The 18,524-nt window shown below is 35.3% G+C and overlaps 1 protein-coding gene across 1 annotated transcript in view; it reads right to left on the bottom strand.

The window, feature by feature from the left end:
- The window catches only part of CNTNAP2 (contactin associated protein-like 2), a 972,464-nt gene that overhangs the window by 644,659 nt on the left and 309,281 nt on the right, over positions 1-18,524 (bottom strand). Inside the window, exons 5-8 of the mRNA XM_019470872.1 lie at positions 17,051-17,254; positions 14,413-14,597; positions 10,999-11,142; positions 4,056-4,320 (exon numbers count right to left, since the gene is read on the bottom strand). Coding sequence (XP_019326417.1) covers positions 4,056-4,320; positions 10,999-11,142; positions 14,413-14,597; positions 17,051-17,254 — 798 coding nt within the window. The remainder of the gene's footprint in view (positions 1-4,055; positions 4,321-10,998; positions 11,143-14,412; positions 14,598-17,050; positions 17,255-18,524) is intronic.

The raw sequence follows: 18,524 nt of genomic DNA, 5'->3' as shown, positions 1-18,524 counted from the left end.
ATATTATTTTTATTTTAAATATTCCAAGAATAAAGTACAGGGATGACTTATCATTCCAATAAAGATGAAGAAGACCGATTAAGAAACTGAGAGAAGTTCATGAAGAATTGAATATAGTGAAATCTCCAGTGGGCAGGACATGCGGTTAAATAAATAAAGGAACAGTTAAGTGCCTTTTGGAAGACCAAAGGATAACATTAAATAAGACCTATGAGCTCTTGCTGTGATCTGCTAACACTGTGAAAAAATTTATCCCTGATAAAAACAGAACAGACAACAGGTGAGAGCCGGGAAGGATCTCCAGGAGGCAAAGAAAACTGCTAAGAACAGACTGCCTGATGGCAACTCTCAATTTCTGTGATTTTAAATGCAAAGCAATGTCTGCTTCATGATTCCCATGAATCGCCTACTATTGATGCAAATGTTTTCCCACAGCATGCTATGTAAACCTTTCATAGTCACTGTATTGACACAGAAGTTAAACTTTTTGTATTCGTGCTTTGTATTTGACCACCTTAGAGTATTGTATCCCTTCATTCACTATATAAAATAGAAACAGTAGAATTAATTGGCATAAAAAATAAGTATAACCCTATTCTGGTTTCTCGGACTAGTAGTAGCTCTCACTCTTAACAGTCAGTTCATTCTGCTTGCTGATTATTTGATGTTCTTGCCTCTAAACCTTACAGCTGTCTACAAAACTTTTTACAATGTCCTGTAAACTATTCACCTTACTGACTCTACAGGTAAGTAGTAAACACAGGTCCATGTGCTATATAGGACTAGAATTGCAGCTCCTTTAACTGTACCTTCTATGCATTATTTCATTTTTATTTTTGTAAAGTGTCATCAAAATATTTCAAACTGAAACCTTTCTCTCTTTAAACAAAATGCTCAAATGAATTAGGTATGAAAGTTCCATCAAGTCGACAAGAAAATCTTTTTCAATATTGTCTGATCCCTCCCAGGCATCGCAAAGCACTTCATAAAGTAGTTCAATAAGGAGGTTTGCAGTGCCCAGCTACCAGTGGGACTTTAAATGTATTTGATACATTGGAAGGCTAGACTCTCCTGTTTATCTGAACTCCACTCATGCTAAGTTAAAGCTCCCTGAGTCAGTGTGTACAGCTCTAAGGTGTTTAAGGAATATTATGACACTGAAAAACAGACAAACCAGAACTCTGTTCCACACCAGTATCTTTAGTGCAGAGACGCGCAGGAACAAACTCTGCCACCTGCACATCAGCATACAGTTCTCTCATGTAATTCCTGCCAGTCAGTTCAACTACTATTTCTATAGCCAGAATTAGACTATGCCCCAGAATGAACTGCTGATGTCCCCATGTTAACATGGAAAGCTGACATTAAAAGCTGCTAATGAAAGTCAGTTAGTAAATTATGAGAGGTGTATAGAATAAAGACTAAGAGATTTTAGCTTCCTCCAGTGAAAATACGCTATTACAGGTGACAGGCATAAGTACAGCAAAACTATGAAATACAAAACACACCTGCATCTAGGCTGTGGTTTTAGTTAGCCTAATTCTTTGATAACCAGGGTGTGTACTTCCCAGTAGACAGAAGTCTAATTGTTCATACCCTACACATGCAGTTACATAGAAGGCTGCACACTTGACTACAGAAAATTCTGCTTTGCCAGCTGCAAGTAAAAAGCAACAGTAAACAATTGTGCATCTTATATCTATAGCACCACAACAGTCAGAAATCTTTGTGCCAAAGGCAGACCACTTTGACTTCTACATAAAATCAGCAGATTTATATGCTGACACCTGTTAATTCCCTGCACAAGAAGGGAACAAGTATGTTGCTGTGGTATTTGCCATACAACAGCAGCATTCCTTCTGCAGCCTTCCCTGGCAGATGCCCTATTTTCCTTTTTTATGTTCACACACACAATTCATTTTGCAGGCACTGAAATGCCTGTTGCAACAAAAGTAGCAACAAAATATTAAAATAAATCAAAGCTTTCCCAGAATAGCTATGCAAATAAAAAAAGTCCATACAATGAACATCAAACAATAAATGTATTTTTATTATGGTACAAATTATAATAACAAAGGAAACTACTAACTCTTTCAGGTATTCAAACTGTAATATGTACATATTGGATTGTATGGAGATTAAGAACAGCATCATGGCTATAAAAATGAAAGGCTGTATGTGATTCTCGGGCTACTATGTAAACTGATCATACAGACTGAAAAGATTTACTCTGAAGAATATTCAATTCAGAATGTTTCAGAAGAAAGTCATAATATGAATACTCTGGTTTTACATCGCAGTAGCTGGTGAATTTTTGTTGTTGTGGGTGAAGGTCTGGAGAAAGCAAAATAGCAAATTAACAGTTTTCACATGTGTTTACTTTCCAGAATGTTAACTTAATGGAATCTGAAAATGGTTTCGTATCAAGATATACACTGAGCAAAATTAGTGGCAAATTGGTGAAATTTTTATTTCTCATAATATTTGGCTAATCAGGACTGAAGTCTGCCTTGGACCAAAAAGGCACAAGGAAGCTCATGAAGAAGTATCATGGGTAGCCACTTCTGTCTGTAAACTGGGATTTGTAGTAGGCAGAGCTAAGGAAGAAAGAATGAGGGTGATAATTCCATGTGTTTCCTAATTATGATGCACTAACACCTTAACAAAACATTCTTGTTCAAGACCCTGCTGTATTACCAAAACATTACTTAATCCTTTCATGAGTGTATTTATGTAACAAAGGCAATGAAATGGTAACTTGTAATCTATGACATTGAATTTTTGTGCTAAAAAAACTTGTAATGATGGAAGGACATATGATGTATTTTTCATAAAAACATTTTCATTTTACAAAACAGGTAAATTCTGATTTTTAGCTGTTATTATTTATATTTTATTCAGTTCTATCTTTAAAGTAATTAATTTCATTTCATGCTCAGCTCTATTTCATTAATGAGGTGAAAAGAAAAAACTTGCAAAAGTGTCCCGTTGCCAAATGAAATGTTACTTTCCTACTTTCTCATTAAAAAAGGCATTTTTTTCTTTTTCTTACATTTCCTCAAGTCCCTGTTTATATGACTGAATATACTCGTTCAGAGCTATACCAGTAAATCAATCCTGTTGATGAAGACTGAAATACCTCCACCATGAAATTAAGAAAAATAGTAACCACAGATGACTTCAGGCAAAAAAGGCGTCCCTTTTTTGGCTAAGAAACTAGTCTGCTGTATATGCTACTTCAAATAATCACTGGGTTTTTTTCTATGTGGAGCTAGATCCATTTGCAAGCAACCCTGTATTTTCCAACCCATTATTAGATCATGACTTTGCTGAGAAAAAGTGTTAACTGACATGCTGTAGCTAACACCGTATTGGCTACAGCTGATCCAGAAATGCCCATAAAGAATCTAGACTGAAAGTACAATTTATTAAAATGGAGGTATGAAGTAATTTTAAAAGGCTGATCAACTGACACCAGCACACACCTTTACTTCCAGAAACAAACCTAATCCTGTACCTTTTACCCAGTATTTTCCAAAACCTCCTTAGTTAGGTACTAAAAGCTCTGGTACTTCTCCACCATGACTCTACAGCATACTTAAGAGAACACTACAGTATTTTTCATGCCAGCCTTGTGGTTAAAACAAATGGATTTTTTTTTTTTTAATGAGAGCTTTCTAATTATTAGGAAGTAATAGGAGCAGCCTAATTATTAGGCTACTCTCAACAAAGGAGTACCCTCACCTTTTGAAACCAAATATTTTTGCAGAGAAGAGTGCAAGACGGAAGAAAGAAAATAAGAAGCAATGTTGCCTCATAGATAAGGGGTGATACATTTTCTGGTTCATGACAGAATTAAGAATATTTGTGTCTCCTTTTTTAATCTAACAACTGTTTTAATATTCTTCTGCCTCTTAATGAAACATACAATAAAGGATTTAATATAGTTGCAATTTAAATTTTAAATTTTGTAAAACAATTGTTCTAATTTTTAGGTCCATGATGCTTTTAGACAACACCAACAAAAATGATACTAATTAAAAAATACCACTTACCTGATGAGATGTCTATTCGGTTCTTCTTCACTTGGGTGACATTGATATGGACGCTGACTTTGCCCTCATTTATGTCAATCTCAACATTCCCCAGGTCATCTGCAAAGTTGCTGAAGACAAGAAGTCCATTGGGATTCCAGGTTCGGAAAAGGAAACTGACTGAAAACAGATCCTGGCTTGGACGACCGGGAACCTCAAGGTAACTGGTGGCATTGAAAAAGACAGGCACTGTATGTGGCTCCACACAAGAAAAACTTAAATTTCCCTAAGTAAAACACAAAAAAAAAGCAAAAACATAAGCAAAATGGTAAGGTTCCACTAAATTCATAGTTACCTCTAGAAAAGTATTCTCGGTTTCATTCAACCTAGAGTCTACTGTGATCAATGCAAGCTGCATGTAAAAATGTGTTATTATTATATTGATTATGTTATATCATTATTGTTACTATTATAATGTTTTTGCTGATGTTTCTGTTTTGTCTAGCAGTGGCTCCATTACATTTTGTACTATACACGCACACAATAAGAGGCAATCTTTGCCCTGAAGTGTTATAGTCTAACTAAGATAAAGCTTAGATGAAAGCATTAATATTCCCAGTTCAAAGATGAAGAAATGAATCACAGAGAAACTTGGTCACCAAAGAAGCCTATAACAGAGCAGTAATTAATCCTTTTATGGAAATACAGCTTTCTAAATACCCTTATATCAATGTGTCAATCAATACAATACATGAGATTGTGAAAGAAGGATGTATAATACCTTGTGAAGAGCTAGCATCTCTGTTGTGTTTTCTACTGGATAATACTAGATAAGCTAATACTTCATTTCATGAAGCAGAAGGATTTGGAGTAGCTGATCATGAACAATGCCTAATGTTTGTAGTTAGTCAATAATTTTCTCTGTAAAAGAAACTGCAGTTTTCACACTGTAAAATTTTACTCTTTGGGAAATTGACAAAAATCCAGTCAACTTCATTGATTTTTAAGGCTTTAAAGTGTATCTGTAAACAAGACTAAAATTAGGGACATGAATTTTTCGCTCTGGTTCTCATGTCATTTCTCACAAAAGACCACAATGGTAGGATGTATTATCATTTTTTTCCTTAGAAATCATAAATAATTTCTAGCAATCTCTGTCCAGAATTGACTTTTTAATGCATTAATGCAAATATAACAGATATAAAATATAACTGCTGAAGAATTCCTCTAACGTGGCAAAGTGGATCCTGTTCTATGGTTAGATTTTCTCATGCACTGTGGCAATTTCAGTTCAATTTGGGAAGGAAGAATTTTATCTGATGCATTATGGAAATTATTACTATGATCAAGATAGCATTTCCTTTGATATTTATTTGTACATTAAAAAATATTGAAGATTGAACAACATTTTTGGAGGTACCTAGATGTTTAGAGATGAGGTTCACCCAAGCATTGTTCAGAATCCCAATAGGAGTCAGCCATCACCTTTATCACAGAAATATTTTTAAACTCCATATTGCTGACTTCCTGATATAAGCTTTTATGTCACATATTTTTGTAGTCATAGTGTATAAATGCATCTGAAAGTTCATCTTGAGGGAAGTTAGAGAATTTGGAAGCAAGATAGGAACTTTGTGTCTGAAAATGTGTGGGAGGAAAGTCCTAAGTAAATTTTTTTTAGAAGCCATTATTTTCAATTGGAGATGGGCTAGTTGACGTCAATAAGGAAGCAAGATTTAGCACTCATTTACGCATGTCCAAACCTGTCACTTTTAAAAAGAACAACACATCAGAAAACACCTTATCTGTGTCATAGCAAGATACCACCTGTGTGGCAGATTCGGTTTCTTATACATTATTTCCATGTCAAAACTAAATGAATAAAAATAATAGTTTCTTGAGCACTCAGATAGGTTCCTAGATTACTCTGCATAACCACTTCTTTTTCCTACAGAGCGTCAGAAGTTATACTGCCACATGGTCTACCTATAAAGGCCATTAGAACTAGTAGCAACAACTAGACTATCAGGTTAGCAGCCTCCATCATCAATTAAGAAACACTGATGTTTCCAATAATCTGGAACTAAAAAAGAGATTTCTTTATACTGATCTACTAAAAGTTTTGTTCCTATCTTTATAATAAAATCTCAGCATTACAAACTGTGTTCTTTTCATACACCCGTGTTCCATGGATAACAAAAAATATCCAAGGATTTAGGAAAATAATTAGCTAAAACAACTATAGGAAGCTTTTAAATTACAGCGGTTTCCAATAATCTGGAACTAAAAAAGAGATTTCTTTATACTGATCTACTAAAAGTTTTGTTCCTATCTTTATAATAAAATCTCAGCATTACAAACTGTGTTCTTTTCATACACCCGTGTTCCATGGATAACAAAAAATATCCAAGGATTTAGGAAAATAATTAGCTAAAACAACTATAGGAAGCTTTTAAATTACAGCGTGGAGAGAAATTACAACTACTTTCTAAGGAAAGCCAAAGGACCTCCCCTTATTCCTTTGCTGCGTGATGAGAGAAATTACAACTACTTTCTAAGGAAAGCCAAAGGACCTCCCCTTATCTCCTTTGCTGCTAAGCTGCTTGTCTATTCTGTTTTTTTTTGGTTTAAAGGTTGCCTAGAGATTTTAGTTTTAAGTTTTCAGCCAACTAAGCATTAAATCAAAATAGTTAACTCATTTGTTTGAATAGTTTTAGTCTGAACATTTCCAAGTGTGTTACAGAATAGTTTTGGTTAAACCACAAATTTTACATACAGAAAAAAAAAGCTGGAGAGTGGCTGAAATACCCTCTGTAACTCTTTGTTAACATTCTCAGTGTAATAGTCACCCTATGGATTAGAAACAACTTCTGTTACGTAGTTAAGGCAGTCCTGTGTAGACACAGAAGGCAACAGCATTTTGTAAGTGCTGACATCTCACGGTTCAGTCACAGATGCCAATTAAGTAGTGCTCAGAAAGCATTTTGTTAGACACTTTTAAGTTTCTTTTGCTGCCTTGTTACTGAGAGGAACTAACAATTTCCTCATAACAAGAAGGCTTTCATATCCAGTTGACACTGTCCTGTCATCCTGATGCATGGGATACTTGCATGTATAACACCTATTAATGTTAATGGCACTGAATGCATTTAAATCCTTTTTCACATCAGTAAATGCATTTATCATGAACAGCCTAACTGCATAAAAGATTTCTTGAGGAAGTAACGTATAATTCTAATTTCTCTGCTAGTTAGTATTTTCCCTACTGAGCTATTCAGATTAATCTGAACTGGATTACCAATTCCCTCTATGACTGCAATTCACAAGACTACTCCTCTTTTAAGTAAAGCCCATCTGATACAGATTGCTCACTAGGTCTAGGTCAAGAGTTTGAGCTAATCTGCAGTTTGTCTCTATAATAGCATCCCCGTTTTTCAAAGAGAAAGAGATCCTTTTCTGTATATTCAGAGTGACTTGCTGGGCAATGACATCTGGAAGTCAAACATATACTGTGCATTTATACTGAAACTGTTAGTCTTATCAGAGAATTTTTCGTACTTCATTGGAAGGGAAATGGTGAAAACATCTTAATTTGGATAGCTTGAGCTTTGTATCATAACCTTTAATCTGTGCTGCAAATTAGCTTCATGTTTACTTCTTACAAATCAATTTTGCCATCCACATTCAGATGTAATCTGTTGTGGAAATACTACTGGGTCTTAAAACTCTTCCCAATTAATAGAGCTACTGGCTGAATATGTAGCTCCCAAAAGAGAGGTAATGAGTTTATTAAGACTACTGTTAAATCAGGATGGATTATACAGTACAGGCAATGTACTGTATGCTAATGCTTATTATGTTATATCAGTATTTTTCTCAAAATAGCTTATTACTCATCTTTGAGCTTAACATAATGTTCACTTAATATAAATAATTTAAAGAAAACACTCATCTTAAGTTTGTATATGATTGCACTCACTAATACATGGCATAGGAGCTGCAGAAGTGGGTGGAGCATAGACCTAGTGGATGTAAGGATGGAGGGTAGCAAATATGATTCTCCTCAGCATTTTCCGGTTACAGGCTTTAAAATTGGAGAGACTGTTCTGTGGAAACTAAATCCAATTAGTATTTAGAGTGCCTGACTTTAATATACCTCTGGGTAGGAAAATATGATAAAGTGATTAAATTCCTAAACTCAAATTTCTCTGGACTTCTTCTTGTTAGCTGCATATTCTAGTCTCTTCTCACTAGTGGTAGAAGGGTCAATGTTATTCAGTTATGCAAGGTAATGAAAGTCCTACAAAGCTTGTTATATTTTAGTAGAAAACATAGGAAAGATGGATTTGAAGATTGCTTACAAGCACGTTCCCGGTTTCTGTCTTAGTCCTGAGTCAAGTTGTATACAAGAGTTAGCACCTACTGTGCTATTTAGTCAATGCCAACTCTTGTTTGCAACTTGGTTCAGGAGAAAAGCAGACACGTTCTCTGTCTCGGCTGTCCTTTTCTCCCCAGCTCTCCCTTTTGGGCATCTTTATCATTTGTCTTATTTGTCTTCTATGAAAACAAATCAGACTCCACTAATAAGAAGAACAATAGCTGCTCAAGACCATCCATCTAACTCATTCTCCCCAAAGAGCTGTTGCCATCTTATATATCACAAAGGACTGCCAAACTTTTTTTCCCCTCTAAATCTAAAAGAAATACATTATTAAAGGCAGTATTGGACTTTATTTAAATTTAAAATACTTTAAAATTGTCTATACATCCTTACTCTTCAATAAATTAGAGATGCTTGGTGGTGCTTTTTTGCTCATAACACTTACGTATATGAGATCTAAAAAAATTTTGAACTTTAATTTTGTTCAGAGACAAATCAAGATTATCATCTTATTATCATCTTTGATTCTCTGGGACTCCTCATCTTTAAAATCAACTTGTCACCTCCCTGTTATTGTGTGACTTCTGAAATTCAACTATCTGCATCTCAGAATGATTACTTTGCTTATTTTCCACTTCATTACATTTTGTCTGTCTTGCCTTTTAAGATAATACATTGTTTAGGGCAGGGTGTGCCTACTGTTACGGGTTTGTACAGGATCTCCTACAATGGAGCTTTGATCCTTGTTGGATTGCTTAAGTGCCATCATCATAATCATGATTAACAACAACAGTAGTCTCAACTGAGTCTATTTTTCATGCTAAATCAGGCTAAAAACTAGGAGAAAAAAAGCTTTTGTAAGAAACATAAAAATCCATGTTGATTTAGTTAGAGTAAAATTGATTTTGCTTTTGAAGATGTGAAGCAATTTAAGTGATTCTACTGAAAACAAAGGTCACTTCTATTTTTATAGCCATTCTCAAAATTGGAAATCAACAGAACCATCAAATTAAACTAGCATGCCATAGCCTCTTGATGTACCACTAACACTGCCAAAGCTTCTTATGAGGATTTTACTTTCATGTTACAGGTAACAGAATTTTAAAAACAAACAAACAAATAAAAAACAGAGAGATGATTTTACAGAGACTTTACAGGCCTGCTAGCTATGCCACACTTTTGAAAGGATAGGATTTGCACTACAGAAATCTCTTAAGAAAAACTTCTATTCAGAAAGAAGCTTTAAGAATATGTCCTACTAACTTGCAGTGGACTCGACTGTGCAAAATGGAAAGATTGCTCCTGTACAAAGATCCTTTTCTAAATCAGGCATCAATCTTTGAAAATCATGGTTACATTACAAGCTTAAAATTCACTGCAGGCAGGAAATCATAGGCAATTTTGGAAAACAGAAGTCAAAGATTCAAGAGTTCATAAGACTGAGTCGAAAAAATTCTAAAAGTGGAGTCTTCCTCCACAGCATATATATCATGCTCTTTGCCTTTGACAATACTGAAGAAATTAATGTATAGAAAAGGTTCTAAATATCAGGCTGTATTACTGAGTTTGTATAGGCAAACATCACATATTCAAAATCATCCTTCGTATTACCTTGACCATTTAACCACAGTGTTCATACAATTATATGGAATTTCAGTATTACTATCCAAGGAGTAATCCAATGGTAATCAATCCTTTGCACTTCATCATCACTGCATATGTAAATCTTTACTCTTTATTATATAAAGAGAAAAGCAATAGTGGAACCATACATATCGTTAGCAGGACTTTGTGAAGGTTGTAAACTTGTACAGAATAAAGCTTTGAACAACTTATTCAGACCATCTCAAACTCATGGCAATAATACATTTATTTCTTACCCACATTGCCTTTGTATGCCAGCAAGCAATTTTAGGAACATTTAGAGCCTTAAAAATACAGTAATTAAAGTACATTCTTTCTTAATCACCCTGCCCATAAAGCCACAAGTTTGAACATGAAAGCAACTATGAATGCTTAAGCAAGAGAAATAATAGAGCAAAATGTTAGTAAGCTCTGTAATGTTAATAAGCTAAATAATTATTTTCAAGTCTAATATCTTGAGGCTTTTCAGAGCTACCAGAAAGGCCTGTAGAAGCATTCCCTTCTAATGATTTTGCACTCCAGCAATCCAACTAGCTCTGCAGGGATGGAAGATACCAGGATTTAAAGCCATGAGAAAGCTGCAATTGATTTAATAATAAATCTTGTCTGCGCTGGTTTTGGACTACTACTAATTTGGGAGGAAAGGAAAGGAGTACTTATCCGTTCAGCTGGTTTTCTCTTAAAAAGTATTTATCTGATACTGAAGGTTAATTTTGGAAAGATGAAATGGGACCCCAGAAGTAAAATGCTCAGACATAATAATAAAAAAAGTCACAAACGTACGTACAATAAGATCTTTGGGTATGTGATAAAATTTGTTTTGTGTTCTATATCATTCCAGTACATCACAAGGATATCAGCTACACACACTCACAAACCTTCTAGTCTCCTTTAGAAGGAGAAGCGGAAGTTTAGATGACCATTAGATTATGCTCTTACCACATTAGAAGGTTCCAATTTCTTCCTCTTGGCAAGATCAGTGATATTATTGCCATTGTAGTTGATGCTCTCCATGCAGCCTTTGAAATTTTTCCTACTGTTAGAACTTGGCTTCCCAGAAAAAGGCATGCCTCCAAAGGTTATCTTTGAATGAAACAGAAAATGGTAGATAGCTACTGGAGGGCAAAGACTTTTAAACAAATGTGCTGTAGATGTATTTGCTTTCTTTGAACACTCAAACATGATGAATGAGAGAGCTGGCAACACTGTTTACAGAAAAAGGAAGTATCAAATAAGCACTGCAAAAGCAGAAAAAAACCCCCTGTACTGAATTTGTGATTGCAAATATTTATGGTAGTAAATTCCAAGTATTGTTACAATTGTCCAAATAGTGAGCAGACACACATCACAGTTGTTCATATATTGACTGCTCTTCTGATCGCTACTGAACAATACGTATTTCAAACAAAGAACTTGGAATAAATGTCCATCCCAGTATTTTTCTAAACAAAAGTAGACATTAAATTAGCTGGATAATCTGATTCAAATCATTCACTCAGCTCTAACTGTGTGCCAGAGCTCAGATTACAACACAGCAGCGGTGGGCTCCAATACGATACATTTGTTTCCTTTAATGCTTAGGTATCTACTTCATCCAGAAGAATTTTATGGAATCACATAGTTAAAGGTGCTATCCCCTGCTAGACAGAAGCACCTTCCACTACTGAGAACATGCTTTCATCATGTACTTATAGTCAATGAGGAGTTATCACATGACTTAGCAGGCCAAATGAGCTCCATAGAGAAGATGAAGACAACCACTGCAAAGACTCAGCCATCAAGGTCAAACAGGAATTGTTTTTCTCTTAATGCTGATTTTCATTACCCTAAAACACTGGGTTATCCAGAATCTCTAGTGCTAAAAAATGAAGAAAAACAAATACTTTACAAACTAAAAATGTTCATCTCTTATGAAGTCTCTCCCTGTCACTCCATAGAGACTATACAAGTCTCTACCACATCAGGGTCTTTTCTGAAATGTTTGGAAATGAATAAATGCTACATGTTTTCATTAATATTTTGCAGCCCAAATGTGAAGAATAAGGGACTCATGAGATTAGTCCCTGCAATCTATGTTAAGTATTTATATCCAATAGATGACGGCATAAATAGTAATGACACTCAGCTTCCCTGCCCCACAAATGCTCACAAAAATGTCTACTTGTAGTCTGCTGCTGAGATTTGGCAGAGCCAAGCTTTTAAATATCATTCATTGTTAATTCCATTTGTTATTACTGAGAGCAGGAAAATGCAGCTCTAGGGACACATTTTCCATTTTAAAAGCGTGTAAGCTATCACTCTCTATCCCAAAGAGGAGGCTTTGACTTGGCACATAAGAAGAACTAAAGCTATACAGCTGAAAACCAAAATCTTTATAAATAGCACATACCAGCTATGTAAAAGCATTTTGCGGGACACATCCTCAGGTATTATAAATTGACATGACTTGACTTTAGAGAAGATACAGCACTTTACATGAACTGAAGAATGTGACTGTAATATTTTAATCGCTGTCAAACGTTCTTTTGCATGTTATGGGTTTGGACACAAGATAATGAAAAGGAAAGCATTTTAAAGAAAAGGAGAAAAATTGCAAAGAACACATACCATGACAGTGAGTTAAGAGAGACTCATAGGATTACTTTTTTTTACCTTGAAAATGCAATCAGAACTAATGTTTATTCCTCTTTTGTGCTTACTTAACTTTTCCGAAAGAGATTAACCTAGAAACTATTTTCTCTATGAAAATTTTTTTGATTCTTTCAGGTTTATCCACTGTGATTGATTTATCACAAGGGCAACACATTTAAATTTAGTCTGTGATAACTAACTCCAGGACCAGTGAGATAACTGAGAGGAAAGGAAGGAGAAGAGGTTAAGGCTCTTGCATTTATATGAATCACAGAAACACATATGCACACACACTCAAATAAGTTCCATTAAACACAAGGGGATCCATGTACATGGAGACTGAAATGTATCTTTGAGAACTGCCAGTGAGGTCTCTAATGTCAGAGAGGAGAGGAAGGTGAATCTCCTGGATTCTACTCTTACTAGGGGTAAGTTTATTGTATGTAATATATTTATTATGTAAACATGCTACATATAGAGATTTTTTATATACATATGTGTGTGTGTGCACGCGCGCAAATTGCCCAACCCTGGCTTATGGCATTCAGCCTAACTTTTTCTGTAATTCACTCACTTGAAAATCTTTAATAAAATCTATTTATGTGAGTTTTCAGTACCTCAGTTCAGATCTTCAGTGCTTGATGAGTAATAGTTGTACAGGCAAATTTGCTCATTATTTTCTCATTATAACTGCTACCAAAGAAGGCATTCATATTGATTTGTTGGAATATAAGTAAATACTTCATTCAGTAACATTTACAATCCTAAGTAATTTTTTCAGATATTCATATCATATTCTTGATCAAAAGATTGTTTGTAAAAATATCAATACGCAAGTTAATTCAAACTTTTCTGCATTACATCATTTTGATTTCCTCTCACTGCTTAAAAAGTTGCAAGGATGGAAATACATGTATTTGGCTCAGCCAACCACATTAATTCTCATTAGAAACAGTAAAGAGTGCAAGAAAATCATCATACAAAGTTTGTAATAACCAACATGCTAAAGGTCATGTAACAATTTAGAGGAACTGAACAAGTTCATAAAAGCAGAAGCCAGAGTGTAATCAAACAACAAATCCACAACATTTAATTACTACCAACACTTGTGTGCATTAACCTGACTGATTAAACAGAAGTTTTCTTAGAACTTTCCTAATCCTTTATCACTTCTTTATAAAAAGAAGTTATTGATGTGTGAAAATACAAGGAAGTACCTACCTACCTAAGACAAGAAAGATCAAGATCCATATTAGTAAAAAGGTTCTAATCTGCTTACTTCGCTAAAAATAAATACTAATTGTCACCACAGAATGAGGCTTTCTGATTCATGTGTAAAATAATAGTCTGAATGAAATAACATATTGTGTGATTATTTTTTTTTAATCTACTTCCCGCTTACAGCAGCTGCTTTTAGATATTTAAAAGTATTGTATGCTTAGCTTGCTGAATAACATAGATCTCCCATTTTAAAACAAAAGGTTGAGATGGCTCTTACACCAGATGGGATCTGGTAGACTAATGAAGAGAAACTTAATTTACACTTAAGAGAGAACAGTGTTGGAAAGAAAATGTCAGGAAATGTAAGGGAAAAAATAATTAAAACAAATGTACAAAAAAGTACCAAAAGATCTTAAATTATGTTAGTTTTCTTTTCTCTTCTTATTGCACTTATCTTTATAAAGCCAATTTGAATGAAAACAAACAAGTTCCACTGTCTACCTCATAATCCAGGTCCAGATAATCAAATTCTCCATTGGTTCTGAAGTGCTGCATGTGTCTGTCCAGGGTGAGATTGATGTTTCTCCCGTGGCGCTCTATGATGATGGAGTGCCAGTGGTGATCGTCCAAGAGGCTGCCTGTCATCACAGATGTGTGGCCATAAATAGAGCCAAGCTGGTTGCTGCCTAAGATGAGAATAGAAACAATAGCAATTCTCACCTCATACCAGTTAGGCAAACATTTTCCTCTTGCTCTGTCAATATTTCACCTGAATCATACCAGACACAATAAGCTGGAGGAAGTCAGTCTGCTATGAAGCTAAGATCTGCCCAGTGGAGAGTTGCTGCCTTAAATACAAATAGCTAGACCAAATACAGCAAGTATCTGATCAGTGAACTGTATAAACAGTTATTTGTAATAGTAGTTATTTGGAGGCAAACCAGAGAAGCAATACCAACTTTCAGTTGCAAAGTTGTTTTCAGCTAGGGGTTTTCTGTGTTTTCATCCCTACAGAAATGAAAAGCTGTCACCTTTGGGCAAGGTCCTGAGCTTCCCTGGACCTGTACTGATTTATGACTGTTGAGGAATACATGGTGCCTCATAACAGACTTTGGCAGCAAAAAGCCTTTTCAGTCTGAGTTCTACACTTGTAGGCTCTGCCAGTATAGCTATACCAGTGACCATATAGGAAAAGGTTCAATGCAGACTGAGCTAACAGCAGCAAAAAATGTCTTCTGCTAACATAGCTTATTTTGGTCTTCCCTCCTGCAGCAAACTTCTTATTCTGCAAGTCAAACTACTAGCAAGAGTACAGTTTTGCAACTCTCTGCTGTGTTTTCCAGGGGCTTTTACCAGTGCAGCTATGCTAGTCAGAATCACATCTCATTGCAATCTGACTGACAGAGCTAAGCCAGCAAAGGTTGATAGCATGGATCTCAACTCAAGCAGCAGATGACTAATTCAGCAGCAAGTTTAAAAGATTGCTGCATTTCCCAATAACTCAGTGCAATCTTCCATGTTCTGAATACATGAGGACCTAAAGCATTTCTGGAGCTGAGAATTTCTTACCATCAAGCATGCCTGCAACTCAGACATTAAGGTTTGTGCATGTTGACAACCCATTCTGGCAAATCACACTTCCATGGCTTAAGACATTACTCCCCTACAAATGACCATACTGCATTTTTGCTGAAGGCCACTGATCCAACAGCTGTTGGTTAAAAAAAAAAAAAAAAAAAAATTTCCATGCACGTCCATGAGCCTCAGTTTATAGAATCATAGAATCATAGAATAGTTTGGGTTGGAAGGGACCTCTAAAGGTCATCTAGTCCAACCCCCCTGCCATGGGCAGGGACGTCTTCAACTAAATCAGGTTGCTCAAAGCCCCGTCCAACCTGACCTTGAATGTTTCCAGGGATGGGGCAGGTTTCTTCAATGCAAAGTCAAAGCCAGTGCAAAGCAAAACCTAAATCTATCCCTGTCTCCCCATCCTCCCCTCCCACAATGTTTGAAACTAAGTCACTGGATTTCACCAGGCAAAATGAACATCCTTTTCAACTGACTGGTGCAAAGACAATACTCTCAGGCAGAGGAAGAATAACACCATAAACCATTACTTCTGTTTATTAAGTGAGTGCGTCACAGGGCCTATTCCCATTTATCAGCCTAGTGATTTAAGAACATCCCCACCGAGCACATATATGGAAGTTATAATAGCTTAAAAAGACAGACTGAACTGAAGAATAAGAGAAACTGGAAATGAATGGGTTAGTATTGCAATTAAAATTGTTAAAAATAGACAACTGCTATAGGAAGATATGCTTTCTTCCTCCTCATCTGCTCACATTGATCTTTAGAAAAAGAGCAAGAGAAAATGCTAGTGGAAATAATTACTATTCAATGTAAATAATGAACAGAATAATTTACTCTTCACATATCTGTAAGAGAACTAAGGAAAGTTACATGAAATCTTTTTCTAAAACTCTATTGTTTGAAGGGGAAAAAAAAACCCTGAAACCAGATAAATGTGGGGGGTTTTTAATAATAAACACACTTTATAAATCTGGTCACTCATGAGCCTGTAGTCTTTCACTACAGGGAAAAAGGAGGCTGGAACTAGAGTAACATATACAGGGTTCTATCATAAGACTGCCTGACAAACCGATATGTCTTCTTTCCTTTCCTAGTCCTACTTCTCAGATTCTAGGAAGGCTGCTGAATCTCAACTTCATGTGGCCTGTAGCTTCCCAGGTGATTGATACTTTTTTGCTGCAAGGTTCCTAAGGGTGACCGTTATTCCTCTAGCACTGATGACAGCATTCTTTTCTCACACAAAGCCACAGCTGAGGCCAAATATAATTCTAGCAAGGCTTTTTTTGTTTGTGGCAAGTTTCTAATGACAATATATTGCTGATCCTGTTTTTCTGTATGATCTTATTTTCATTGTATCTCACACAGAATAAAAAGGAAGGAACGGAACAGAAAAAAAACATATAGAAAGGGAATGAACAATATTTTCATCAAATCTGATTAAACAATGTGGCTTACCATATTACTGGGGAAAAAAGGATGTAATATTTGACATAAAATTTTTATGGGAGAGTTAAAAAGTACACAAAACTAAACAATCAAAGCATACCTAAATTTAAATTTAGAACAAGTTTGGCTTTCTTCAGTTCCAAGGTGATATAGTCTCCTTGTTGTCCTTCTCCATGGAAGATCACACCTTCGCTTTCAGAGGTCTTAAATTTCAGAGAGATGACATCTTTCAGTGTTTTCATTTTCTTGTTCCTGAATCTGTATGGTAACACCACATGGCCATCAAAATTGATAACATCAGCCCCTAAAGGAAAAAGCAAATAACATTGTTGATGAGCGATTATATATTCCTGTGACCACTGGAAAAACAGACATGCCATATGTAGATTGTACCTGAAAAGAATAAAAAATGTGCGAGTGTGATATGCATTGTAAATACATTTTCTCTTGACCATAATTTAGTACTATAAAAAGTAGGAACCAGGCAGGATGTAATTTTAATCCATAGGATATAAAAGCAGATGCGGGGGGACAAATACTACAACTGTACTCAACATTTTCGGTTTCTCTCAAATATAGTTGCTGCCATGCACAGTTTCTTAATTATAGTTGAACATGAAAGACAAACTTCTGAGTGGTCATTAATAATTCATTTGATACCTCTTTAAAATCCAGTATAGGTATCTGGGAGGACTGTAAACAGTAAAACATGAGCCCAAAGAAATTGCCTAGCAATTTTAAAAGATTTCTCAAACTGTATGTAAACTATAGGCATAAGCCTTGGCTAGTTCAGTTTTATATGGAAATCCTGGGTAAGTTGTGACCTCAACTAATTTTGAGAAGAAAAAAAAAATTCGGTCATTTGGGCTAATTTTTGTTCCAGGTTTGGTTTTATTCAAAATCTGGGAAGAAAATTGAGAGATGCAATCATTATCATTTAAAGTCAATCCAATACTCATATAAATGTTGCATAATGACACTACAAAATTTCATTTTGTCTTACTTTCATGACTTAATCTCTACTCTAAAGAATGAGCCACAATTTTCCACAATTTTCTGGAGGCTAGATCCACAGTAAAAATAGCCACAGAGCTTGATTCCATTCAACAGATGTACTTCTGTTCTGATAAGTATCTTGTCATTTAAGCAGACCTCGGTAAAAGATTGTAAATAGATACTGATCTTTAAAAATTTATTTAAGAAATCCCCATTGTAAACTGCTTAACCTATGATCAATCACCAGTGCCTTAGCTCCTATTTGTATGAGCATTTAATCCTCATTATTCACAACTGACAATTTAAACAGTCACTAAGCAAAATTCTTAAAAAGGGATGAATAAATAAAAAAGTTCATTTTTTAAAGAAAAAAGTATTTCCCACCCATATTCTTCAAAAACATTCACACTTCTTATTGGCATACCATATTCATACCAGTCATTTCACACTCTGAATGAAATGAAGGATGGCATTTTATCATAAATTCTTCAACCACATCTGATTTTTGCCTACTTCTGTGGGCTGCTTTCTGGTGACTGCTTGCAACTTTTTAAAATTCCTAACTTGTTTTTGCTATT

The sequence above is a fragment of the Aptenodytes forsteri genome, unplaced genomic scaffold (genome assembly GCF_000699145.1).
Source record: "Aptenodytes forsteri isolate BGI_AS27 unplaced genomic scaffold, ASM69914v1 Scaffold282, whole genome shotgun sequence".
Classification (NCBI taxonomy): domain Eukaryota; kingdom Metazoa; phylum Chordata; class Aves; order Sphenisciformes; family Spheniscidae; genus Aptenodytes; species Aptenodytes forsteri.
The sequence above is the reverse complement of the archived record's forward strand: the minus strand, read 5'-3'. Positions and strand labels throughout refer to the sequence as shown.